The 26,168-nt window shown below is 35.0% G+C and overlaps 1 protein-coding gene and 1 non-coding gene across 2 annotated transcripts; one reads left to right on the forward strand and one right to left on the reverse strand.

Annotated features, from left to right (window-relative positions):
- The first annotated feature begins 6,025 nt into the window (after window positions 1-6,025).
- On the forward strand, window positions 6,026-6,107 carry TRNAS-AGA (transfer RNA serine (anticodon AGA)). The gene has a single exon. It is a non-coding gene; the product is annotated as a tRNA-Ser (tRNA).
- Window positions 6,108-22,016: 15,909 nt separating this feature from the next.
- Window positions 22,017-24,249, reverse strand: LOC147563518 (uncharacterized). The gene is made up of 3 exons (XM_086638264.1): window positions 22,943-24,249; window positions 22,128-22,892; window positions 22,017-22,038 (listed from the first exon to the last, which is right to left on the reverse strand). Exons 1-3 carry the CDS (start codon window positions 24,247-24,249, stop codon window positions 22,017-22,019), a joined length of 2,094 nt encoding a protein of 697 aa, XP_086494390.1.
- Window positions 24,250-26,168: the final 1,919 nt, after the last annotated feature.

Genomic DNA, 26,168 nt, shown 5'->3' on the forward strand with positions numbered 1-26,168 from the left:
GGTTATTTGATTTGGGATTATTCGGGTGTAAATAATGTAGTTGGTTTAGGCCATTGTCTTGTTGGTCTATAGGCCCGGTCTTGTTTCAGTTTGAGTGGGCAGTTATTGAGCGTATCACATCTTTGATGTATCAATGCCAAATGTAACGACATACGTAGATCGTAGTCAACTTCCAAAAAAAAAAAAAAAGAAAAATTGATACCCCTCGTCCAAACATAAGTCTAGAAAATAAAATAAATTTGCGCCCATGTGGCGGGGGGGTGCATCGGCACACCCTGTCACCCCCACCACACGCTATTGTTTCCAGAGGCGTATCAATGTTAGTGTGAGGTTAGGTTGTAGCCTCCCTCACCCCTACAAAACTTAAAAAGGATTCCACAACAGCACGTAAGAAAAATTAGATAGAATATATTGCCTATTTTTTTTTGGAAATTGACTACGGTCTACGATAGTCGTTACATTGGCATTGATGCATCAAAGATGTGATAAGCACGCAACTGCCGAATTAAACTCTAACAAAGAAGGGGCCTATAACCCAACTAAATTATGACCTAAAGCCCAACAACATTATTTATACCTTAATAACCAAAGTTTAATAAATCATGGAAACCACCTCTTATAGGAATCGAACTTGAGATCTCCAGGATTTTGGAGTTTATGTTAACACATTGGACCACTTGGACAATCAATTGTTGACAATATATTGTCTAGTTTTTTTTTTTTGATGAAGGTCAATATATTGTCTAGTTGGTATGCATTATTTATTTTTGTTACTCATTCATGTGGGGCCGATTCCCCTAGCTATATTCTTTTTCTCATTGTTTTCTTTCCCAAAATTGATGACTACCCACCCGCCACCAACCCCGACCTTTATATTGTAAGTTCTCAATGTTTTTGACAACTTTCTTTTGCAATTTTTTTTTAATTTTTGAGTCTATAGACCAAAAATAGGGTCCTAATAGGAGATTTAATCCTCTATAATCCTAAAAAGGATTTAAAAACCAAATTAATCATCATAAAAGAGATCTAGTCCATTTGTATTCATCTCGAGAGAAATATCAAATCTCTATAATATTTAATCCTTATTAATACCTATTATAACCTTTCCATATATTTTGTAACCGTTTTTGCCAAAATAATCATGTATATATCATTTCCTTAATTGTCTCCATCTTTCTCTCTCCAATCAGAATTATAATGAAAGAAATATTAACAAATCTAATATGTAACCGTAATATAGTATATCTCATTTTCAAGAACATTAACCTAGTTGTTTAACCACAATTAACATCAGAACTCTACATTCATCTCCATTAAACTTATCGAAGATCAATTCTTGAAGGTAATTATTATTTTTGCTAAAATCATAATGAGAACATTCATTTGTAAGATTTCGTTTTTGTTTTCATGTATTTGATATTACTGTTTTGTATTTAGATTCATTTTTAAGATCTAATAATTAATTTTTTAAACTGTATCAAATTGTTATGTATTATTTCTGAAAAAACGATTCAATTGTAGATCTTTCTCATAATATATATTTCCATCTTTGATAGATCTGAAATGGAAGTCTAAACTTCTCTCTCTCTCTCTCTAAAATTTTAATATCAATAATGAAATCTTTGATCTTTATATCATATTTAATGTTTTATTGAATCTAGGTATGTTCTATATCTTTTAATTTTCGTGGTATGTATCTTAAGATTTTCGTTTAATCATTACTGAAGTTTTTTTCAGATCAGATTCATCTTCACTGACGGACTCAGATTTGCGGTATATTCAGATTCATTGTTTTTCTCCGGATATAAAGTACATGTACTTTACGCGTACTTTTTTCACAAAACAGTTGCCGTTTATAGTACAGTAAATGTTCCAAAAATTATATGTAATTTATTGCACATTATACATATTTTTTCACATAACAGTGACCTTGTGATTCGAACTAACGTTATGTTTGTCTTCTAACACATTATGAAGTTTAACAAACAGTATGCATAATTTATTCCATTATACATGTCGTTTCTAGTAAATTGTTTGTTTTGTTAACAAATGTATATGTTTTTTTTTTGCAGTTTTGTTGTTACTTATGGAATTTGCTACTAAAGTTGGTCATTTGTTTCCTGGTGGTGCAAAATCATTTGGATATGCTATTCGACAATATAGTGTAAATGCTGTTTGTCCTGCTCAAGACTACATATGCTCTTCGACAATATAGTGTAAACGATTTTTTGGTAACAGAATGTAAACGATGTGTAATGTAAAAGAAATTATGTATTATGTAATAGAAAGTATGTGTAATTTACTGAACAAGACCCAAATACATTTGATAAATTACGTTGTATACTTGACTAATGATGGTTTATTCGTCATAAATAATACATAATTTACGTATTTGTTTCATAATTTGTATTCGATTTGTATTTATGTATGAGTAAAAACGAAAACAAATGCTGCTTTAATGTTCCCAGAAAAATATACTATTTCCAAAACTGAAAGTTAAGTGAGAGAAAGTGATATATATGTTTTGTATATTAACCCCCAAATCACGCTAAATTGATCCTAGATTGATTCAGATAATAGGAAAGAGAAAATTTGATTTTCAAATCTGTTTAGAGGAGAGAGAAATTATGATTTGTTTCTATCTTTTTTTTCTAATAAATCTCCATATTTTTGGCTAATAAATCTCCATATTAAATCTGTAAAGAAGAGAGAGAAAATTGATTTGGGAAAGTTTAGATTTTGTTTCTAAACAGATTATAGAAGAGAGAGAAATTTTCGTGAGAATCTAACCGTTTTTTCCTAAATTTATCCTAAAATCAAGGTACATTAAACCGATTGAAATCCCAAATGAAGTAGGTTTAGAGAGAGAAAGTGTCTTTATGAAGATTGGTATCCAATCTGTTTCGGCTGAATAAAGATCCCCCACAAATCACGCCCACGGGTTTTGGGAAAGTTTCCTAAAACCCTCGTAAATTCAAAAAACCCGGGATTTTTTGATTTGGGATACATTTGGTATTACCCAATAAATTAGCCATACTTTATACCCTTCTTGTAAAAGGACCAAAAATCCATAATCTAAGAAGAATGGTCTATAGACCTATTATCAAATTAATTTTGGTCTATATACCCATGGACTCTTTTTTTTTGGTAAGGTAAATTATAATAGTCTCAAAATATACCTTTAAGACATTAAGTCTAAAATAATTGTATTATGAATTTGAGAAGCAAGACAAATCAAAACACTAGAAGTTCCAGTGTGCTTTAAAAAAAGTTTAAGTATCTCTCTCACCGTGTTATGGCCAATTTGGCGATGTTTTGGGTTCAAAGAGTTTTTCTTTCTGCCGGTATTATATAGAGGGGTGTGAATTGAACTAATGATTTGATTCGTATCATCACCAAATTTACAGTTGTTCATCTCGACCTTTTGCCTCCCTCACTTAAAAAACTCATAGTTCTATCTAATCTATTATATTAAAACAGCTCAGTCGGTTATCCAGGGGATAAGTCTGACCGTCCATTTTATTTTAGAGATTTGGTTTAAAACATATCTGACGGATGATATAAAATATTTTTATGTAAATAGAATAAAACAAGAAGGGTATTAATGTCAATTGTTTTGAATATTCAGTTACGGTCTCCCTAAAAAAAACTATACCCCACTAATCTAGGGTGAGATACATCCCACGAATTCAGTTTTTCCTCACTTTTCACGTCCAAAAAACTACCCTAAAAATCTCAACTATTTAATATTTAGTTTCATTTTCTAACTGCTTACCCTTTCACTAAAACCTTATCTCTCCCACTCAACCTCTCGGGTAAGTTGTTAAAGTTTCTTTTTGGGTCTTCTTTCATTTCTTCCATTTTCAACTACTTCATCTTCCATTTTCTCATTTTTTGTACAATATGTTTTTGCTGTTTTTTTTTTGACCATTTTCAATTTTAACATTTTATAGTGATATTATTGTCTATTTTTTTTTTTAAATTATGTTAACACTTAGTTTGTTCTTTTTTGTTATTTGTCTGTAGGAAAGAGGCCAGTCCAGAATAGTTTAATGGATTAAAGAACACTAAAGAAGGAATGAAGTATAGAATTGATAATTTATATTTCTTTGTAATCTCCTACAGTAATTGTTCTTCGATTTATTTTTTCGTCTATTGTTTGATATCTTTCATTTCTTTTTTCATCTATTGTAATCTCCCCCTCTAAGGTAATAGTTGTTCTTTAATTTAGTTGCTCATATTTTTTTTTTTTTTGAATTCTTTCTCCTTCATATTGAAAATAATGTGTTTCAAGTAATTTTATTGTTTGATATAGATATATATTTATTTTTTGTTTCTACTTTAAACTCCAGTATAAGTTTTTCAAATTAATACTCTCCTTGATTTACTCTAATTAAATCTCTTTTCATTCTCTCTCTCTTTAACCACGTTTAAATATCCTCTCTTATAATGAGAGAAAAACTAGGAGGCAGTTACTTTCTTTGAAAGTATTTAATACTTTCTGTAATTTAGTCTAGATGTTAATTTTTTTCAATGGTAAGAACTCTTTGTTTTTCCCATTTCTTCTTTTATTTAGTTAGACTCATATTTCTTCAATACTCATTAAAGCTTATTTTGTTAATTACTTTTTTGTTTCTTGGACAGGTCTAACAACCTCCAAAGATCAACAAAAGAAATTTTAGATTTATCTTCTTCTCCAGTTTACTCTTTTTTGTCTTTGCTAATGTTGGCCATCTTTTTTTTTTTATAGTTTTTATACTCCTTATTCTTTTTCATGTAAATTTTTAATTGACTCAATCTCTTTCCAACATAATTTCTCTCTTACAGAGACTCAATAGAGATACATAATCTTCTTCATCATCTTCTAATTTTAGTATTCCGACATTCTTAAATTGTGTCGGTGTAGAACTATGTTAATTTTTGGTTTTTCAAACTTTTTTATCTCTCTATCTTATGTCATTTCTTCACTTGAGAAATGGTGATAGTTATAATAGTGTTTGAAATCCTACCATTTTTCAATTATCTAAAGTTAATCTTCGTGGAATTTAGTATCTTCTTAGAATTTAAACATGCAACAATTGAAGTTCCAAGTTTTTTTTTTTGAAAGGAATTCCAAGTTTCTAACTTCAGTAGTTTTGTAATTTGTTTCTTCAATAATTTTTTCTATAAGACTTACGTGAGTTTTTTTTGTTTTGGAGAAAAAGGTTGAGATTGTTTTTTATATTGAACTAGGTTCCCACCGCGCCCTACGGGCGCGGTAGATCCCTCTTGGCTAACGCCGTTGTGGTTGATTTCATCTGGATTTTACCAGTAAATTACTTAAGAACATTCTTCGATTGTGGGTGTATTGCAGGATCTATGATCACGTCCTCTCACATCAAGTCAGGTCGTTCTTACACGAAGAAGTGCATGTACATTGTGTTAATTTTTACACCATATGGGGTCATGCGAGTACCTCTCATTTGAAATCAAGTACTGATTTCGGATGAAATCACGTACTGATTTCAGATGACAGGTAACCACGTGTCACCAAAAGATGTGAAAATGAATACAATGTATATGCACTTCTTCGTGTAAGAACGACCTGACTTGATGTGAGAGGACGTGATCATAGATCCTGCAATACACCCACAATCGAAGAATGTTCTTAAGTAATTTACTGGTAAAATCCAGATGAAATCAACCACAACGGCGTTAGCCAAGAGGGATCTACCGCGCCCGTAGGGCGCGGTGAGAACCTAGTATTTATGTAAAACTATGAATCATGAATGTCTCACTTAGTAAATTCATTGTTTAAATAGAATACAAATTATAAAATGCAGAAGTGTGTTCAATTAAATAAAAATAGTAACTATTATAAATACTTGTTTCTTAATTAAAATTAAATATGCAGTACAAAAGATTTGAAGTCAACAAACTCGGACAGAGAAATCGTCTTCTTTTTAATTTAGCCTCTCTGAATATTAGAATCTACCGGCAACAAACAGTTTTTTATTATTACAGAATGTACAAAAATTATATCCAAGTGGACGTGCCGGAGTGGTTATCGGGCATGACTAGAAATCATGTGGGCTTTGCCCGCGCAGGTTCGAATCCTGCTCTCCACGTTTTTGAGAGAGCAATATTTTTTTGAATTTTTTGAGAAGAGCAAGAGTTGATTTCTTGTCAAACAGATGGAAATTGATCGGTTGAAGAAAAACCGGCTAAACTTCTTCTCATTCCCCAAAGTAGAAGATACACATTCATTAATTGGCAACCCATCCTGGATTTTCTTTCTTTCATTTTTCACATGATCTTTTTTCCTTTCATACTATGTTGTAGGCGTCACATATCATGTCAATGTAAGGTTCTTCTCCCCATGATGCTATGCCTGACAGGCCGACACAAATTCTGGCCATACTATGTGCTCGGTCAAGATTTAGAGAGAAATTGAAACATTTTTTCTCTCTAAATTCTGTCCGGACACATATTTTAGACGAGATTTGATCAGAAAACGTGTTGAACATTTAAATAAATTTGTTTCTGATTATATATTTTATTTATATGTAACTTATCTGCTAATGACTTTTTAGATATGGGTGAGCAAAAAGGGTTCTGAAATAGTCGAACCAAACGTTACTGAACAAAAGAAAATGCTTTCTCATCCTGATGAAATCAAATCCATCACCGCTCTTATTTGAGCTTCACCAGTTTGAAAACTGATCAAACCATACTTTAAAAAATGAAATGTTTATTACTTTACAATCTTCTTACACAATGATCGATTTAAAGTTTCATCACAAAATGAAATCTTTTACGTAATTTAGAATTATATGTTATGTAATGAAGCTCTCTTTTGAAATAAACGTGAAAAAAGCGATTTGTTGAAATCATTGTGTGCATCACGTCGATTTCAACATAATTAAACGAAACCACTGTATTAAAATTTACCATATGAAACCTTGAACTGGTCGGCTCCTTATGAACCAAAAATGTTCAGCGACCGATCATCCTCAGTTTTAACCTTTATTTATCCGTTTAAAACACCATATTTAAGAAGAAGAAAAAATGTCATACATAATTCCTAAATCAAACTTAAGTTTAGTTAAAAATGAACTAATTCATGAAAATATGCACTATTATAGGTGTCCCAAAGTCCCAAATGTATAGATATATACTGGAAAATGGTAGGGTAAGCCACCTAGCCTCTTGTTGCCCGGTTGGTTGAGATGCTTCATTAGTGCTCCCAACATCTTGGGTTCGAGGCTAGGTACACGAGAAGAAGAAGAAAACAAGAATAGGTATTACAAAATACCTTCATTTTGGACCATAACCTTTCCAACACTACCATTGTTTACCAGGAATAGCTAAAACCATAGGAATGTTTAGGATTTAGGTTTCTCAAACTTAGTAAAATTACATAATATTGTTACCAGACTTAACTTAATAATTCCTTCTGGCCAACAGTTGGTAGCCCAAGTGGTTCCAAGGTGTTGACATAAACTGCAGAAAGCCGCCCTGGAGGTCCCGGTATAAATAATGTAGTTGGGCTTTAGGTCATTGTCTTGTTGGGCTATATACTAACAAGAAAAAGAAGAAGAAGAAGAAGCACAACAAACAAGAAATCAATATCAGATTCCATATGTGCAATAGACAGTTACTTGTAATATTCTCATAGATTTTGCTATTCAATATTACTGTAAGGTTATTATTGTGTTTTTGGTAGTGTTTATTTGTTCTTTAACAAAAAAAGAAACGGGTTTTTACTTTTTTTTTTTCTTAATTAGACTTGAAACTAGTAGCTATTTGAAAGCCAGATTTCGTTAAATTCACCATGTTTGTTTTTTATAGACTCGTGGTATATAACTCATCTAAATTGTTGATTTGGACGATATTGGGTCTGTATTTGAATCAACCAAGCAACTCAATTACTCAAATGCACACAAAGAATACCAAAAAGATTTAGACAATGAGAAAAATAAAAACTACCACTTTAAATAGATTTAGAGTCTAAATTGTATAAAAGATTTTTAAATTCATTTATCTCTTCAACAAATTAGATTTTAAGACATCGATTTTCCAAGTTATAATATAGTCTTGGTTAATAACAAATTAATTCATGAAAGTCTACACTATGATAGGACAATGAGAATAACTTAAAATACGTTAAGAAACACGTAACTTTCACATGCCTCTTGTAGCTAAGTTGGTTGAGAACTTTAAGTGTTGTCAACATGTCACGGGTTTGGGGCTTGGTGTGAAAGAGGATTGGGGCTTGGTGTGAAAGAGGAAGACAAGAATCAACCGAAGAGTTATTATAAAGTACCTCTTCTTTTTTTTTATAGAAAAGATGTTTCAATTTCACATTCAGATTATAAATTGAATCACAATTTTGAAATAAAACAAGACAAGTTAGCGACCACGCCAAACAACCATGATCTAGCACGACCTTAACTCAGAATAAGAATAGGCAAAACTTCTTCTCATTCCCTCGAGTAGAAGTTTCAAATCCATTAGCAACCTATCATGGACTTTCTGTCTTTGATTTCCACATGTTTTTTTCCTTTCATAATGTTTTAGTAGTCATCGCGTATTAATGTAAGGTTGTTTTTGCCATGATGCTATGCCCGACATCTATTTCAATAAAAAAAAGGACCGACCATGCTAAATCGAGCTTTTCTGGTCAGGATTTTTTTTGTCCGATCTGGTTCAGTCTTCACCGATCTTCGCGGTCTTTAGTTTCACCCCTAGCCGATATTGGGTTCATTTGAATTAACCAGACAACTCCGATCCATACCTTTGGTTGGAGTGGTAAGAGGTATAGTCTTCCACCTAGAGGTCAAGGGTTCGAGGCACGCTGAACAATTCAAAAAAAAGAAAACTCTGAATCATACGAATCAGACGAAATAGATATTGACAATGAGCAAAATAACAAACATCACTTTCAATAAATCTTGAGTCCAAATTTATCTAGAAATATTTTTGTTTTAGTTAAAAACAAATTAGCCAATGAAAATGTACACTAAGATACAAGTAAAATTCACCTGACTCATGTAGCTCAGTTAGTTGAGATTTTAAGTGCTCCCAATGCGTGAATTGTACATTCAAAAAGAATATATGATTTTTAACTAAATAATAAATATTTTTTTTTTGTTTTTAACAAACAAAATACAAAAAAAAAGTACTCCCTCCGTCCCATTTTATTTGGTTGTTATTTCTTTTATAGATGTCCAAAAATGTTTGTTAACTTTCTTTTTATAACATCCATTTCAATATTAACATGATGCCACTTCCATAACTGCCCTTTAGTTTCAATACCAATAAAAGATTCTAATTGGTTCTACACTTCTACCAATGTTATATTTAATGAAATACTCTAAACTAAATGAGTGTAATTTAGAAAAATGTCTTTATTTCACTACAATAAATAAGGTCCCCTTAATAAGTTGAATTCTCCAAAACTACAAACAAAATGGGATGGAGGGAGTAAATCAAACGAAATGAAAAGAGGTGATTTTGAGATACTCCCTGATGTACGATGAGTAGATCTGTTCTCGGTGATCGATAAGTTGGTTGATGTAATCTTCTCTTCCTCTGTCCGATGCAGTATTGATTTTTGGAGATTCAAAGTTGATGAATTTAAGGGTGTTCAAATGGTGTGTGAGTTTTGGAGGATTGAAGGCAGTATATGTATGTATGGATGGATAAAATTATTAAGACTTGAGAGATTGGGGTTATTGTGGATCAAGATCAGAAAGGTTAGGGTTGATTTTGATGGAAATGAGGGATTGAAACACAATTTCTTCTAGGGTTACGGTGAGAAAAGGGAGAAGCAAATGGGGGTTTTGATGACGACACCCCAGAGCTTCTCTCTCCTAAAAAACCCGCTCACTTTTTTCATTGGCAGACTTCCTAGGACAGTTATACCACCATCGAGCAACTTACTTCTTTCGTTTACTTCTTTCAATTAGATAATTTTATTATGTATAGAGTGTACCTAATGTGAAGTGGCCCCTTTGAGATGGGGGCCCATGGCGGATGTCTGTGCTCCCCTCAAACACGACCATGTTCCCACTTGAACAATTTGAAACAACTCAAACCGTACTTTAAACAATCATATGTTTACTAGTTTGCAATCTTCCTACATATATAATGATTGATTTAAAGTTTCATGACAAAATTAAATCATTTACATATTTTAGAATTATATGTTTTGCAATGATAATCTTTTTTGAGATAAATATGAAATACTAAGATATTTGATGAAGGTATAAATAAGGTAGTGTAGTTGGGCTTTAGGCCATTTATCTAGTTGGGCTATAGGCCAGGTTATGTTTGAGTGGGCTATAGGCCAGGTCATGTTAGAGTTTGAGTGGGCGGGTAGCAAGCTTATCACATCTTTGATGTATTCAATGCCAATTGTACGACAATGTAATCGGTTTCCAAAAAAAAAAAAAAAAAAAAGATATTTGATGAAATTAATGTGTGCATCATGTTGATTGCAGCTTAACTAAGTCAAACCATACTAGATCGAACTTAATCAGATCAAAATTTGATTGATTAGGTTAAAATTTTGCTTACCGTTTGCTGATCACCCTTAATTTTAAGGTTACTTATCTCGTTAAAGAGTGTATTAAAAAACAATCAATTACAATTCCTAAATTGGACTTAAATTTAGTTAAAAGAAACTAATTCATAAAAAATATATTATTGCACGAGAGTCATGACCTAATATATATATATATATATATATATATATATACTAGGTTTTCGTCGCGTCCGTAGATCCCTCTTGGCTATCGCCAAAGAAGACATCAAATTTATCAGATTATGCAGAATTTGCAAAGAAACATAGAAGATAAAGGAGAAGAAATAGGAAGAGAAGTAAGGAAGGGATATTAACCAAGTGAGGAAGGATTGGTTTTAAATCAGGGTTTCTGTTTTTTGTGTTTGTTAGTTTTTGACATTTAAAGTTTGGGCACAACCAACTTTTCAGCAATCTAGGGTTCTTCGAAAATCTGGATTGTGTATATTATCGAAATTCCAACTCCTTTGTATACATCTATTAGGGGTTTTCCTGTTCAACTTTTTTTTTTGAGTAAAACCGCAATCTATATAATAAAACAGAAGGAAAAACGATGACTGGGACAAACATCCTTTCTTAATAAAAGATATTGTCTAGAAGCCCTTCTCAAAATTTAAAATATAGTCCTTTGCAGAAATAAAGTTATCTATTTTAAAAACAATAATCGTTTCCTTCTTAGAAATAAAATAACTAATTTAAGAAAAAATAAAAATAAATAAATTTCAAGGGTTAAAAAAAGAAATTAAAATCTCTCTCTCAATAAAATAATAACTATTATATAAAACAGAAGGAAAAAATGTTGACTGGGACAAACATCCTTATTTACTTATGTATAATGTCTAGAAGCCCTTCCCTAATATTACAACGTAGTCCTTCTTAGAAATAAAATAACCTATCTAAGAAAAATAAGTCATATAAAAGAAAAAAAAAGATTATCGGGTTTAGAAATAAAATAACCTATATAAAATAACTATGTCTTGTACAACACAACTTTAGAAATAAAATAACTTATTTCCTTTTTCTTTTTTGTCATAATATTTGTTTCCAAAATAACCTATCAAGTTCTAGAGTTTAGTACTCATATGGTTCAGTTTGATTTCTTCATTATTACATTTTTTGGTAATATGTGTTTATGACAACTCGATGTTCGTTTGATTTCTTTAATAATTTCGTTGAATGTTGATTGATATGACTGTCCGTGCCCTCGGGCACGGGTTATACCCTAGTACATGCATAAGTGAAATCGATCTGCAACATTACATGGTATGAGAATTCTTATTCCTCTGAGAACTACATGAGAGTTACATAAGTAAAGTTCTACACAGAACTTTCGAACGTAAAGTGCCTCATGAAGATAAATGAATTGGCAGGACACAGACTCAAGGAAAAGACCCTAAAGGTCGAAAAAATGAAAACATCCTCAAGATCGAGAATGAAAAGACCCTAAAGGTCGAAAAAATGAAAACATCCTCAAGATCGAGAATGAAAAGACCCTAAAGGTCGACAATATAATTGAACTAAGGCTAAAAGTGCCCCCAACCGAGAGAACCACCGTCGCCATTACCGGGAAGTCTCCGCCACCACTGAAGAGCCGCCAACTTTATTGACTAATTATATAGAAATACTGAATTACCTCCCTCTTCTACCTCTTCTCTGCACCACCACCACCACCGCCACAGAACCCACCACTAAACACAACACCACCACCACCGCCACAGAACCCACCACTAAACACAACACCACCACTACAACACCACACAACCACCACATAACACCACAGAACCCACCACCACCACTGAATCACAGATCCACCACCATCACCATTAAACACATCCATCTTCTTCCTTTCTCCACACCACCACCACTGAATCAAAGAAACCCGCCATCACCACTAAACACCGCTTAACACACCCCCAGACCCGAACACCAACACCACCACTGTTACAAAATTTGTCTCCGGATACACAAATAAAGATGAAAAGAAGAGGGATGGAGAATAGAGGCTTGAAACGTGTACTATATACACTTTCCTTAAAGCATTATTTGCCCCCTCCCACTCGAGATTACTTGAAGGTTACAAGGCAAATTGCTTCCCAAGATATGACAAGCCTTTGTGAAACTACACCAAGTAACTTGTGGAGATTTCACTAAAGGAGCATTAGAACATAATGAAGATGGCAAAGGTTTTCCGACATTGTTTTACATGTTGTTTCATCCACCTTTTTTTGTTTAGAGAAAACTTTATTTATAGAAAACAAAGAGAAATCTTTCAAGTAGAGTATCTTTCCACAAAAAGAGATATCTCTCCATATAATTTATTCAAAAGATATAACTATTAGACATAAATTTCAAATTCAAATATCATAAAAAATTAATTTCTGATTTTATAAAATAGATTACTTAAATAAAAAACAAAGGAGGAGATGAAGAGATAATGATAAAGATTAAGAAGAACGATGCTAGATGATGAAGAGGAAGTGATCGCAATGGAAGAAAAGATGAAGATTAAGTTTTCTTTCTAATAACATGTTTATCAGAACAAAAGTCTAAAAAAGAGAATTTTAAAATTCAAAATACAAATCACCAAAAAATCAAACAAAATCAAAATTAAGGGGGACGTTTAGAAAACTCATCATCTCTACGAGGGCATTTTATTTAGCTGGTCACTTTGAGGAGGTCAAAATGAGTTATCTCAATTCATAAAAACCAATTTTAAGCTAAGCATGGCCTTTATAATGTATTTTTAATAAGTAGTTATCTTAAACCAAACAATAATTTCAACTAACTTAAGTAGTAGATATTTTAGAAAAAAAAGTGTAAGTAGTAGAAATTTTCTAGTAAAAAGAATGTTGTGTGTAGGACTCGATCCCTTTGACCTCAATATTGAAACATAATCGCTTTACCAACTAAGCTAGGGAAGAATTGTGTTTGAAAAATATATATATATATATATATATATATATATATATATATATAAATACATATATAGATATATGTATCTAATATAGTGGCAAATGTCGCATAACATTAACGAGCCACGTTAGGGTCGTGGGGGCGCAAGGCTCCCCCCTGGTTGACCCCAATTCTCGATTTTTCCGTTAAATATCAGTTAATTGATTTATGTGCCAATCACATGTGTTACTTATGACAAAATACCCTTCACGAAATATTTAGGTTGTTTAGACATTGACCCCCTATTTGGCAAATTTAGGACAACACCCCGAAAATGAAAATACGTCTGGGATTGACTCTCATTCTCGATTTTTTTGTCAAAAATCAGTGACGTGAGCCGCTTGCTAACCACATGTATAAGTTTTTTATATTATAAGTTTTAAGTCTAAGACTAACTAAGGACTAGACTTTGTATCTAATAATTATATATCTGAGTCATTTTCTAATCTCTCTAATCAAACATACTTAGTACGCGGACGACCAGATACTAGGGTAACCTTTTTTATATGTTTTCCATGGGTAGTCTATCTAATATATCTAGCCAGATGGGTCGAAATCGTCTTGGACTTCGGATAACATATTTTCCTTACCATTTCTGGCTTATTTGGATCAGGTTCTCAAACTAACTTTGAGTTCATGGACCAACCATAAAAACTATCTCTGAAAACCTATACAAATAAGAGGAATTCGAAACCGCACGGGAACTATTTAATTGGTATTTAATGAAAAAACCGAGAATGAGAGTTAACCCTAAGCATTTTTGTTTTGGGGTGTAGTCCTAATATCAGTAAATAGTTGGGGGTCAATGTCTAAATAACCTAAATATTTGATGGAGGGTCTTTTTGTCATAAGTCGCATATGCGGTTGGCACGCGAATCACTTAACTGATATTTAAAGGAAAAATCGAGAATCAGGGTCAACGTCATACATATTTTCATTTTGGGAGTGTAGTCCTAATATCGCTAAATAATTTGGGCTTAATGTCTAATGATGGGTCATGAAAATGTCCCACCGGAGTCAAGTTATAGTATTTATAATAAGATCGAGTATCATTCCAAAGGACAAGCTATTTTACCTAAATCTCGAATCAAAACCCCCTTTCAAATTTTTGATTTGATTTGGAAACTACTTAAAAGAAAGAAAACAATACTAATAGACTAATAAGAATGATATCAAGGTGAGAAAAAGGATCTAGGGATTTCGATTTCACCACATAAATGGACTACTTAAGACAAGCATTCAATCAACAAATCACTTTTTGTTTATAACTCAAAACCTAGCTTAATGAACTAATTAGGTTTCGGATAATATTCTTTAATAACACAATTCAAAATCAAGAATGTTTGATTGACTATCATATAAAACTAAATTCCTACACTATCATTCATTATCTAAAAGGCATATCTCATCTAATAATTCAATAAAAGCATGAAATATCTAATTATAATGCATGAATGATAATAAGGTTATAGAATCAACATGAAATGACAATCAATAGGCATTGAAGCTCAATATAAGGATTCATTGATTTATAACATATCTCAAAATAAGCCCAAATATGGGTTTCCTCTACACCCTAGATACAAATTTAGCTACTCATGGAATCTAAAGTAATATTCATTGAATTTATAAAGTAAATGGAATTACAAAAGATTAATGGAAAGAAATCACCAAGAATGTTCAAAATCCATATTCCCATGTATCTCCATTTTGATGTCCAATTTTAGCTCCAAGTGTCTCAAGAATATTACCCAAAACTCCAAATAATAGCTTATTAGAAGGTAAAAGAAGAGAAATTTAGAAGAGAGATAGAAGAAGAAGAGATTTTAGAGAAGAAGGTATGGAGAAATTAGAAGGTTAAAAGAAGAAATTAGAAGTAGAAATAAAATGTAGAGAAGAGAAGAAGGTGGTAGAGAAAGTAGAAGAAAAGAATGGGGGGCTAGGGTTTTTAGTTTGGAAGAGGTAGAGAGAAAAGGAGGCTAAAAGAGGAGAAAATGGTTTAGGGTTTTACTACTACAAGAAGGAGGAAAGAGAGGCTAAGAGGGAAGAGGCTTGGTTGGTCTTCTAAAAGTGTTTATATAGAGTTAGGGTTTAGATGGGTTAAATGGTAGAAAATAATAAAAGAAGGGTCATTTTAGGAATTTCTAGGGTTAAAAATCACAAAACCCTAAATAAGGCTGGTGGCTAGGGTTTCTGTTGGGCATTCGGATGCTAGGCTGTAGCCGGTTTCATGGAGTTAAGTTGCGAGAGGGACAGCAGCCGTCGGATTTCGATAAGACACGGATCTGGGCTGGTCGGGAGAAGGCCACGTGTTCGGGAGCACGAAGCTTAAACTGCTTCGGGTGCACGGAATACGCAATAAAGGACGGGACAGCAGCCACACGATCGTGAAAATGCGGGAACGACCGGCTGAGATTAAAACGTTAGATCTGGGAGTACGGAACTAAGTTGCGTCTGAAACACGGAATCACACTCATAAGCTTCGTTTCGATACTCAGCGCTAATATGGGAATCGCATATACCGGCCTCCGCCCATCGACACGTGTCCGTAAGCATACCGCGGGCCAGAAACTTGCCTGACATTGTACCGAATGCTGACCAAATGTTGACCTGACTTTGACTTTGCATTTTTCACTCATCCGGACTCCGAATTGACTTCCGTTTTCTCCTACGGACTCGTCTCGACCTCTACTTTTCAACCACGCACTGACCTTGGCCAAATTTCTAGAATGTCCTTGACTCCAAATGACCAAAATACCCTTCATGCATTTTTTCCTCGTTTAACTGTTTCTCACACCTAACTCTGCAAAAGACACCTAATCAAGAAAATCAACCATTTTATTACAATAAAGACTCAAAATAGACAAACTCGGCTAATTTAAACGACTCCGATGGGACATTTTCATGACCCATCAAACATCTCCAAACTTAGATTTTGCTAGTCCCCGAGCAAAACAAAATAAAAGAAAAACCTAACTCACTTTCGGAGGAATCCCGGTTGCATTTAGCATATGCAACAAGCCGTTAAACCCCTAGGTTGCCCTAGTGGACGAGTGTTGTCTCGTGAGGGTTTCCAGAGAATGTACCCACAAAATTGAAAAACATTTCTAAAATACAATAGGGTCCAAAAGCACTCAAAGTCAACTAAAACGAACCAAAAATGTTTATCTCCTAGAAAATTTTGGCAAGCTAATAGGAATCAGTCAAAGTTAACAACACTATACAGACGTTAAAGGTCTCTTCACTAATAATCTAGACTCGAAGTGCGCGTGACTAGCCACAATGAGAATCACTTCAGTTCCAAGCAGACAGACCCTTGATCCCTATCTTAATACATTTCGCCTCGACTTTGGCCTCACAGACATACGCTCTAAAAGATGAATCACTCAAAAATGGTTCGCTCGTATGTGTGAGTGTGATCACGACTATAGACTCAACACATAAAAAGGAGTGAGGACAATATTTTAGAACGAATGATCTACGAAAAGGAATATAACCACTAAATGGAATGGGGAAGCTCACTTACCCTTCTCACCCACTATACCCTATAATAATGCTTCCTAAAGGTCAACGGATACAAGTGATGAGATGAATGGTGATGAGATCCTGAGAATGTCGACGCCTTCAATGCTAGAGAACTTCAAGCAACTTCCATACTTAGCTTTTTTGCTTGGAACACTTATTTTACATAACAAACTAAAGTTCACATGAACTTTCATACACACTATACACAATTTCTTTTTCAGAGATTTTTTTTTTTTTTGAGACACAACTACAAACAATGCAAATACCAACACCAGTATTCTCAACAATCAACTTTTTCATTTTTCGCACTTTGCTTTCACATTCTTCTTCCTTTACTTTTCATGCCTTCATTCTCGGGAGTCATATGATGAATGGATGGTGGAGTATCCGTCTTCCTAAAGTTGACACTATAATCGGGTTTCATGGACTACAAGAGTAAGGTTTATTCGCTATCCTGATGTCACTCCTAGTGGCTATGGAAGTTGAGCACACGAGATCAAATGAACTCTTTTTATAAAGTTACGAGGTTGAGTAGCTCTTCACTCTACTCGAAATCAGCGCAGAAGAGTACACTCAAAGGTAATAGAAAGGCTCAGAAATCTCACAAGGGTTAAGTCTCCACTAATGATTAATCTAGTTCACTCAGAACCGTCTACCCTTCACTTTCATAATACTCACATGGCTAGCACACAGACGACCTCAAGACTCGAAATTCATGAAAAAAACTTTAACAACCGGATAGTACGATCAACTCGACTCTATAACTATTAACAAGCTAAAAACAACCATTAGACTCACATTTTCGGTCAAAATTGAAAAATTTTGAACCCTCTCGAATTTTCGAAATGAAGGACTTAGCAAAAAGTTCTTCCATATCCCCAAACTTAAACCGAACATTGTCCCCAATGTTCTGAAGACCATGCCAAAATAAAAAGATGAGAGGAAAGATATTACCAGACGCTACCGTCCTATATCAGAAGCATGGGTTGCCTCTCAAGAAGCGCTAAGTTTAAGTCTTCAGCCAGACTAAGCTGATCATCAGGAATCACTTCTGATAGACTGAATTTTCAATAAAAACATCCTCGGTTTCGGGCGATATTTCTAAAAATGGTTTTAAACGTTGACCATTGACTTTAAAACAAACACCATTTTTATCCTCAATATCAACCGCACCATGAGGATACACAAATTTGACAACAAAAGGTCCCGACCATCTAGAACGAAGTTTTCCAGGAAATAAATGCAAACGAGTGTTGTATAAAAAAACTTTTTGACCTGGTGAAAATGTTTTTATCATGAAACACCTTCATTTTATGCTTATACACTCTAGAACTCTCATATGCATCATTCCTCAATTCTTCTAACTCACTAAGTTGGAGTTTTCTCTCTCTACCTTCGTTGTCAAGCGAAAAGTTCATTTGCTTGATAGCCCAATATGCTCTATGCTCTAACTCTACAGGGAGGTGGCAAGCCTTGCCATACACCAATCTATATGGAGACATTCCAATGGGAGTCTTAAACGTTGTACGATAGGCCCATAATGCATCAGTTAGTCGTAATGACCAGTCCTTTCTATTTGGATTAACCGTTTTCTCAAGAATGCGTTTAATTTCCCTATTGGAAACCTCAACTTGACCGCTTGTCTGTGGATGATATGGGGTGGACACTCGATGAGTAATACCATACTTTTTCATTAGAATTTCAAACTGCCTATTACAAAAGTGTGTTCCCCCATCACTAATAATCGCTCGCGGTGTACCAAAACGAGAAAGGATGTTTTCTTTTAGAAACTTGATCACAACCTTGTGATCATTCGTTTTGCAAGCAACCGCCTCTATCCACTTAGACACATAATCGACCGCGACTAGAATATATAGATTGCCGAAGGAGTTCGGAAACGGACCCATGAAATCGATGCCCCATACATCGAAGACCTCAATAACTAAAATGGGATTTAGGGGCATCATATTTCTACGTGAAATACTCCCCAATTTCTGGCATCGCTCACAAGCTACACAATATGCATGGGTATCTTTGAATAAAGACGGCCAATAGAAACCACATTGTAGAATTTTGGCGGCCGTCTTTTTGCTACTAAAGTGACCCCCACATGCATGGTCATGACAAAAGGAGATGATGTTGGTTTGTTCACTATCAGGGACACATCTCCTAATAATCTGATCGGGACAATACTTAAACAAGTATGGATCGTCCCAGAAGAACCACTTTACCTCGGACAAGAATTTATCACGATCTTGCTTAGTCCAATGTTTGGGCATTTGTCCCATAACAAGATAGTTCACTGTGTCTGCGAACCAAGGTAATTGGGAGACTACAAGAAGGTATTCATCAGGAAAATTCTCTCTAATAGGTAACTCATCATTTACGAACTCCACAACAAGCCTAGACAAGTGGTCTGCTACAACATTTTCGGAACCTTTCTTATCCCGTATCTCTATATCAAACTCTTGTAGCAAAAGTATCCATCTAATCAACCTAGGTTTGGCCTCTTTTTTAGAGAGGAGGTACTTTAATGCGGCATGATCAGAAAATACTATGACGTTAGAACCTACTAGGTATGATCGAAACTTCTCTAAGGCATAAACAACAGCTAACAACTCTTTTTCAGTGGTCGAGTAGTTGAGTTGTGCATCATTCAACGTCTTACTAGCATAATAGATTACATGAAGTAATTTTTTTTCACGCTGACCTAAAACGACTCCTATTGCATAATCAGATGCATCGCACATGATCTCAAAAGGAGCTTTCCAGTTAGGCGGTTGAACAATAGGAGCAGTAGTAAGCAAAAGTTTGAGTTTATCAAAGGCCTCTAAACAAGCATTATCACAGACAAACTTGTTCTCTTTTGCCAAAAGATTACAAAGAGGTCTTGATATCTTAATAAAGTCTTTGATAAATCGCCGATAAAAGCCAGCATGCCCTAAGAATGATCGGATGTCTTTAAAGGTTTTTGGTACAGGAAGACTTTTTATCAATTCTACTTTGGCTTTATCTACTTCTATACCCTTAGCTGAAATGACATGCCCTAAGACAATTCCTGAACGAACCATGAAATGACACTTCTCGCAATTAAGCACTAAATTCTTCTCTTTACATCTAACCAACACGAGTGTGAGGTGATGTAGACATTCATCAAATGATGACCCGAAGACTGAAAAATCATCCATGAAAACTTCGAGAAACCTTTCTACCATATCCGAAAATATGCTCATCATACAACGTTGAAAAGTAGCGGGTGCATTACACAACCCAAACGGCATACGACGATAAGCATAAGTTCCAAATGGGCAAGTGAAGGTTGTTTTCTCTTGATCTTCAGGAGCAATGGCAATTTGATTATACCCGGAATAGCCATCTAAGAAACAATAGTAACTATGTCCTGCCAGTCTCTCGAGCATCTGATCAATGAATGGAAGAGGAAAATGATCTTTCCTCGTGACCGTGTTCAAATTCCTGTAGTCTACACAAACACGCCACGCAGTGGTCATCCTGGTGGGGTATTAACTCATTGCACTCATTCCTAACTACAGTAATGCCTGACTTCTTGGGAACAGTTTGAACAGGACTGACCCAAGTGCTATCTGAAATAGGGTAGATAATACCCGCATCTAATAATTTTAGGACTTCAGATCTCACAACTTCCTTCATATTAGGGTTAAGTCGACGTTGCATCTCTCTCGATGGTTTAGCATCTTCTTCTAAGTAGATGTGGTGCATGCAAACTAACGGACTTATACCCTTGAGATCGGCTATAGACCATCCTAGTGCCTCTTTGTGTTCTCTCAGGGCCGTGTGGTGGGGGGTGCGGGCCGTGCGCCCGCACAGGGCCCCCCACCACACGGGGCCCATTTGTTGCTCTTTTAAGGGTATAGGAGATTAATTAGAGATAGAAAATTCAAGAAGTTAACATATAGCTGAACCAGCTCGATTGGTTTGATGCGTGGTTGTATACCCGGAGGTCATGAGTTCGAGAACAATTAGGGACATTTGCATTATTTTATCAACACAATACTTATGCTCTTTTTCTCTAAGAGCACAACACTTGGTGCTTTCTGTCTTCTTTTTCTTTTTCTTTTTTGAGATCACAATGCTTGTGTGGTTGTTAGTTGGTTATGCCATATTCAATTTTAGTTTGATTTTAACATCTCTTTAGTTAGTAAGTTCTTGCAAATCAAATAAGTATTAATGGTCACAAACAAATCACGCTTCATCACTCTCTAGTGTGTATCTCCTTCCAAAAAATTTTTTTCTCTTGTTCATCGACCTCACCTCTTTTTCAAGTTTGTCGTAGGTCAAAATATAATGGACAATCGTACATTGAGAGGATGATATTTCAATCTTTCTCGTATCTTACCAGACAATAACATTTGATTATTTCAAAAAGAAGTTTTCATGAATAGTGTTATGTCCTTATTCTCGAAGTTTAGTTTTCATGTCTTAAACTTCAAAATAATAGTTTATGAGAAAAATAAGACCCGTCGAAACAGACAAGTTTTACATGAATAGTGTTACGTCAATCATATATTAACATCATACATTGAGTTTGGATTCGTCAATGATTCAATGTTTTTATTATAGTTAAATCATTTCAAAACAAAAATTTGAAGTAAAAGAAAATTTTCAACTCTCGTGTTTTTCATAGAAAGGGGCCTCGTTTCAAGTTTGGCACCGGGCCCCTAAATTGTCAGGCACGGCCCTGTGTTCTCTTAGGACATCTAACAATCGACCCTCTTGTTCTTTCTCTAGCTCGGATGCAATAATAACAGGTAGGGTTTCTGAAGGTCCTAAAAACGAATACTTCATGTTCGCAGGTAAAGGTTTCAACTCTAAGGATGGTGGTTTCTCAATAGGATGAGACGACTCTGAGACAGAGGGTGATTTGGACTCATCACTTGCCGATGGTTGAGTTGTCTCTAAAGTTGATGCCATACTTGGTTCAGAGATTGTGAGGGATTCAATCTTTGCTTTCCATTTCTCTATATCCAGTAATGGGGTGGAATCTAATAAAGCATTCACCTCATTGATACTACTTTCCTCATCAAAATCTAAACCAAAGTAGGCCAACAATGTTTCCAACGGGTCATCTGATATAGTTGTTGGTAAAGAATCCTGAACCAACATATCTATCAAATTTAACTCGTTAAAATCATCAACATCATCGGGGTGAAGTCCAGCATGGAAGATGTTCATCTCTACAATCATATTTCCAAAAGACAATTTCAAAAGGCCGCTACGACAATAGATGATAGCATTGGATGTAGCTAAGAATGGTCGCCCTAATATGACAGGTATTTGACTTTTGGAATTATGGACTGGCTCAGTATCTAAAATGATGAAATCAACAGGAAATAAGAATTCACCAACTTTGATCAAAACATCTTCGACTATGCCACGTGGGTGCCTACCAGACCGATCCGCTAACTGAAGGACCACAGAGGTTGGTTTGATCTCTCCTAATCCCAACTGTAAGTACACAGAATAAGGAAGAAGGTTAACACTAGCACCAAGATTCAATAGAGCACGCTCTATTTTATAATCTCCTATGGTACATGGTAGTGTAGGACTTCCTGGATCTTTGTACTTAGGTGAAATATTTTGTTGGATGATCGAACTAACATTCTGAGTAAGGAAAACTTTCTTATGCACATTCATCTTACGCTTACTAGTACATAAATCCTTAAGAAACTTGGCGTAAGCTGGGATCTGCTTGATCGCATCTAAAAGTGGAATGTTGATACTAACTTGTTTGAACAACTCCATTATCTCCTGAAACTGAGATTTCTTCTTTGACTCGACCAAACGTTGAGGGTATGGAGCTCTAGGGACTCTTCTGACTCAGGAGCCTTTTCAGGCTCATCCCTAGAGACTCTGGTTGGCAACGAAGATGGCTCATTCTCAAACTCTTCTTCTTCAGGAACTCTTACCTTGTTGTCCACAATTTTACCACTTCTAAGGGTTGTTATCGCATTAGCTTCATCTGGTGGTGGTTTACCTAGTAGACCTTTTGGGTTCTGCTCAACTTGACTCGGAAACTTACCTTTTTCTCTCTGACTAAAGGCTTCGTGAAGTAAACCTATTTGGGTTTCTAGCTTAGTCAATGATTGACGGGTAGATTCCTGAAATTCCTCATGGTTCTTAGTTAACCTGACCTGGTTCTGAGCTAGCATTTGCATGGTGTCCTCTAATGATGTCTTCTTTTCAGGTGGATGTTGGACACTGGGCTGAGCATAAGGGTTGCTAGGTGCATTAAACCCATGAGGGTTCATAGAACTACTAGGCTGACTCCGGTATTGACCTTTAGACCAAGAGAGATTGGGATGATTTCTCCAGCCTGGATTATACGTGTTAGAGAAAGGATCATACTTCTGACGATTGTCTTGCCTAGAGTTTTGATAGAGAGCATGAGCTTGTTCTTTGTTAGCAAACTCAAAGAATAAGGCACATTTGCTCCCCGTGTGAGTAGGGTCTCCACAGACAGAACATGGGTAAGAGATGGGTTCATTTCCAACACTCATGACATGAGTGGGATCCTCCGTGAAGGTTTTAGGTTGATTCATCACTAAGGCTTCCAACCTTCTGGTAATGGCGTCAAGTTTAGACTCAGAATCATCGATCCTATAAATCCCGCCCTTAGTTGGATTAGGCTTTGCCCTAGTGATAGGTTCTCTAGAAGTTTCCCATTCTTGGGATTGTGCGGCTAGTTCCTCAAGAAAATCCATGGCCTCATCGGCGGATTTGTTGGAGACCCCGCCATTACAGAATGACTCGATCATGGAGGTGGTCGGATAATCTAGTCCTTCATACAACAATTGGACTAGTTTCATTTTTTCGAACCCATGATGTGGACACTCTAGAAGAATATCTTTGAATCTCTCAATATAGGAGTATAGAGATTCTCCTTGGAGTTGCTCGAAATTAAGCAAACTCTGCCTTAAAGCTCTAGTTTTATGCTCGGGAAAGAATTTTTCTAGAAAGACACCACTAAGTTCTACCCAAGTAGAAATAGACTCAGGTTGTAAGATATACAACCACGACTTTGCTTTATCCTTTAGAGAAAAAGGGAACAACCTTAATCTAACGGTATCAATCGAGTTAGGGACGTTCATGGTCTTCTTGCAAACGTCCTCAAATTCCCTAACATGATAATACGCGTTCTCGTTCTCTAAACCACGAAACACCGGAAGCATATTGATGATTCCCGACTTTAACTCGAAATAAGTGTTAGTCGGGGTAGCCTAATGCATGATGGTTGGCTAACTCTAGCCGGATGCATGTAGTTTTTGAGAGTCATGGGTTGATCCTCGACCCTAGCTTGATCAACGTGATCCTCCATAGACTCGTTTAAAGAAAGGTTTTCAAGTAAAATACTCAAATCAGGCTCTTTAACAAAACGACCTCTCTTATCGCGTAACCTAGGGGGCATAAACCAAAAGACAAGACAAGGGACTCTTTTGAAAACTTGTTTTTGAAAATAAAAGGAGTAAGGAAACTACGAAGATCCTAAGGAAAACAACGAAGCAAGCAAGCTGACTCCACCAAGCAACCTAGACACAATCTAGACGACTGGGTAGTCTTTTTCACCTAAAAATTGATCTAGACAGCTTCTACTTCTTACCAAAACTTGAACTATGAATCTTATGAGGAGTTACTCCGTCACAGTACAACGATCAAGAATTGTGTTCTTGGATCGTTCCCTCTTCCTGGGAAAATCCAAATACTAATCAAGTTCGAGATTTTGTCAAGAATGTCCTACAAGCTCGTTACCCTTTGACCAATGTCTAAATCAAATTTTAATTTTAAGTGAGGCTTGGGATGGGCAATGTTGTTACCTAAATGGGCAAGAGACCGGTGATGAAATCCGACTCCTATCTTGTAATGGGTTAATGCCCTTACTAATATGATAATTAAACTAACAGTTCGACAATCAATTAGGCAAGCAAAAACATCACAAGTACCCACTTACAGGAGATTCGTGGGTGATCTAGAAATTACCTCCCGTTCAAGACGGGCGACGACCTTTGTAGACGACCCGGGCCACTCTTCCCGCAAGTGTGCGAACCCGAAGCTTCTTAATTTCGGTTACAAAATTAGATGCCCTCCAATTTAGGGTCAAAACAATAAAGGCCTTATTACAAAACAAACAAATAAAAGAAATACAAAAAAAATTATAACACTCTCTCACCAAAATAAAAATAAAGTACTAAAATAGCTAAAAAGGTCTTCTTTGATGTCCTCCTTCTTGATGCTCCCTCCCTTTAGCTCCTTGTGAATCTACACAAGGAAAGAGAAAACAAGTCAAAGTAATCAAAATAGACAAAAATAGAAATAAAAACCAATTCAAGATTGAAAATAAAATTAAACTTGTCCCCGGCAGCGGCGCCAAAAACTTGATAGGCCTAAAATAGGTCTATTCCCGCAAGTATACGGGGTCAAGTTATAGTATAATTTGTAAATCGGGAAATCGTCCCAAGGAATAGGTAGGTAACTTCAGATATTGACGGCGAGTTTAGCCCAATAATCAAAATGTCAATAGCTAACTTAGACTAACACACACACACACCCCACTTCATAGATTTGATGATTGATATGTAAGAAATAAGAAAACGAATAAAACTAAATAAACTAACTCAGAGAGAGGTAAGAAGATATCTAAGGTTATAAAATCCACCGCATAATTTCACTTTATAAAGCAAGCACTTAATTAACGAGATCCAATATAATAAACTATTTGAATTCAGGATGATGTTCTAGATAAAACAATTTTATAATCACTAATTCTAATTGTCTTCCTTATAAAGATTCGGATCACTTAACTATTATTCATCATCTAAAAAGCATACTCCATCTAACAACTTAACGAAAGTATGAAATATCTAATTATGAGGCATGAGTAATGGAAAGAAAATCCAATCCATATAGATAAACAATCAATAGACATTAAAGCACATCAAAGGATTTAATTAATCAAGAACAAGTATTATAAAGATCCAAAATGGGTTTCATTTACAACCTTAGATGACTAAATTAACTATACATGGAATCTAGAATAACATTCATTGACATTGTAAAATAAATGAAAATACTAAGAAATTAATGGAAAGAAATC

This window comes from Eschscholzia californica, unplaced genomic scaffold, assembly GCF_041429995.1.
Source record: "Eschscholzia californica isolate CP2 unplaced genomic scaffold, dmEscCali1.0.p SCAF_1, whole genome shotgun sequence".
Classification (NCBI taxonomy): domain Eukaryota; kingdom Viridiplantae; phylum Streptophyta; class Magnoliopsida; order Ranunculales; family Papaveraceae; genus Eschscholzia; species Eschscholzia californica.

Bases quoted from the DNA above. Each gene is read 5' to 3' on its own strand.
- LOC147563518 (XM_086638264.1), bottom strand. From the start codon at position 24,249: ATGCTTCCGGTGTTTCGTGGTTTAGAGAACGAGAACGCGTATTATCAT. The intron at 22,893-22,942 runs GTTGCCAACCAG...CTCCTGAGTCAG, and splicing joins TTTGAGAATGAGCCATCTTC to AAGAGTCCCTAGAGCTCCAT. The intron at 22,039-22,127 runs GTTGGCCTACTT...TACTGGATATAG, and splicing joins GATGACCCGTTGGAAACATT to AGAAATGGAAAGCAAAGATT.